This window comes from Carassius auratus, linkage group LG28B (genome assembly GCF_003368295.1).
Source record: "Carassius auratus strain Wakin linkage group LG28B, ASM336829v1, whole genome shotgun sequence".
Taxonomy (NCBI): Eukaryota; Metazoa; Chordata; class Actinopteri; order Cypriniformes; family Cyprinidae; genus Carassius; species Carassius auratus.
In genome coordinates, this window is record NC_039293.1 from 3,067,530 (window position 1) to 3,070,012 (window position 2,483).

Here is a 2,483-nt window from a genome sequence, read left to right on the forward strand (position 1 = left end):
CACTCATTTGCCACCCCCTCTCTTTATTATCCATCTTTCCCACCCAGTCTCTCTCTCTCTCTCTTTCTCTCCTGTGTCTTGATTTCTCCTTACTGTATGTCCATGCTGGTGTGGAACTACATCAGCGACTGTTGAGTCATTTGTGTGTCTATGCTCCTCAATTGGTTTCACCCCACTCATTTGGCCAGTGGGATAAACCGAACAGAGACCACTGATTATCATGAATGTCAGAGTCTTATTAGACATAATATTTGGCTGTGCATGGAGGACAGGCTTGGATCCATTGCTTATTCCGTGAACTCATTTTGAGTGTATTTGACAAAGGCTTTCATAAACCGCTGTTATGGTCTTTTCAGGCTTTGTTGTCTTTAATCGATGGCATGAGCTGAATGGATGGGGTTTTTCTACAGCAGACGGCATCAGTAATGTCTGACTAACAAAGACATAGGAATCAGTGATTGATCCTTTAAGCCTTATTTAATCAATAAAGTGAGAGACGCATGCACAGCATAGCTGTAATACACACAATGTATGCCTTGGCTGCTACTGCTCATTCCTGTCAGGGTCCTACATTTGATTTGAGGGCAGCAAACAGGATGCAGAACTCCTTTTTTCCTGTGCAGTCATGCAGGGTTTGCATTCACAGTCAATCCAAAATCCTGCTTAAGTACATTGTGACTGGCTGATTTTATCATGTTGTGCTTAATTGTTCCTCTTCCTGTGTGGACAGACACATTTGTTTCCCTTGAACGCCTTCTGTTAGGACATGGTATTAGGGACATTTAAAATGCAAATAGATTTTTTAACCAATTCAGAATTACTCGAGGAGGAGCGTTCACCCGTTGCTGTCTTAACCTATTGTAATAATTACAAATCTTCACACCTCACTGTTTATCAATACTGCCTCGCTGTAAATGGAGAAATGATTACACGTGATAGACAAGACCGGGGTGATAAATTGCATCGGTGTTGCTGTGAGCGTGTAGGATCTCTCTCTCTCTCTCTCTCTCTCTCTCTCGCTCTCCTTCAAATGGATTTTTCCTCCAGTGCACAATCCGTGACGGGGAAAGGACTCGATAGGATTAAAAATGGACATCTGCTCAGAGAGTGTTAGTGTTAGTGCAGTGTGGGAGGCCAAAAGTGCGTGGGCACGAAGTAGGCACATGCACAAGCGGGGTCTCTGGATACATCAGTTATCTGCCGGCATGCGTTTTGCCATGCTGTCGGATTGAATTAATAAATGCTGCACAACATGCTCCCATGGCAGTTTCGTTATTTAATGAGCACTAAAATAGTCATGTTCCCATCCCGGCATTCCCTCTGTAGGATGCATGCACTCGTTCTCTTACAAGCAGGAGGACACAGAAGGAGTGGGTGGATTTCAGTGGACGGTGCTTGAATGGTTAACTCCACCCCTCCTCCCCCACCTCCTTCCTGTTTGTGCTTCGCTGCCCAGTCTCATACTATGGCTCTTTACGTCAGAGTGCAGCTGCAGCCAATCAGGAGCTTCGGGCTAGCCCCTCTGCAGCTCGACTCCGCCCCTTCTTCTGGAGACATATATAGCAGTGCTCATTCTGTCTGCTTGAGTGTTCAACGTGCTGCCGTGTGCTCGAGAGACAGAGAGCCGTGGCACTGACAAACCCACAGACATTGTGAGTGGATCTCCACGTCTCCTTCCCTAAATTGCCTTTCCTCCCAGAGCGTCTCGCTCATATTGAGCGCATCTTTATTGTTGTGTTCCCAGCATCCAGTCGCAAGATGGGATGCACCACGGGGCACTTCACTTGCCAGCCACAAACGACGACGGCCCCGACCCTGGAAGGCCAATCGCAAGAAGGAGCACCCAAAGTCCCAGAGGTGCTGTCGTCCCTAGAGCGGCTCTCGCAAGCCACGGGAGGGATGGAGAAGTCGTGGTACCGCTGCATCTTTCCATTTGGGATAATCTCGCTGGTGATTGGAGTGGCTGGAACTGGAGTGACATACACGTACAATGATCTCCCGCAGACCAAGGTGGTTTCTGTGATCCTGTTGATCGTGGGACTGGTCCTTGTACTGATGGCGACCGCTTGCTGGACAGTCCACAAGAAGAAGCGCAGGAAAAAGAAGGAAGGAGGTTCCTTCAGCTCCGAACAGTGTCCCTTGTGAGAGAGCACCCCCCCAAAAAACCGAGATGTCCGTCCGCTCAGGTATCCGTGGTAGACAAGTCATGAAGGACAGGTCCTCTCTGAGAATCCCATGGAAAATACGGCATAAGGCTGGCATGAGGGTTCACCAGAGTCACGCATGCAGTTTACCGTCGCTCAGCAGGTGTCTGGTATCAAAACAAGCCTGGAGAGGGACACACACTCCCGCACACACACAGGACACTTAACACTAGCCGCGAGCCTCTCGCAGAGCCTCTGCTGCCGTCAACGCCACTGTCAGTCTCCTGCATTCCTGTGACGCCGAAGAAGTGGGCCAACGGCGGCAACCGGACACCGCGG

General features: G+C 49.2%; 1 protein-coding gene across 1 annotated transcript; it reads left to right on the top strand.

Annotated features, from left to right (window-relative positions):
• Positions 1 to 1,758: 1,758 nt before the first annotated feature.
• LOC113067534 (transmembrane protein 100) lies at positions 1,759 to 2,145 on the top strand. Its single transcript, XM_026239914.1, has one exon. It carries the CDS (start codon positions 1,759 to 1,761, stop codon positions 2,143 to 2,145), a length of 387 nt encoding a protein of 128 aa, XP_026095699.1.
• The last annotated feature ends 338 nt before the right edge of the window (positions 2,146 to 2,483 follow it).

What these genes read in the sequence shown, in the direction of transcription:
- LOC113067534 (XM_026239914.1), top strand. Translation starts at nt 1,759, where the DNA reads ATGGGATGCACCACGGGGCACTTCACTTGCCAGCCACAAACGACGACG.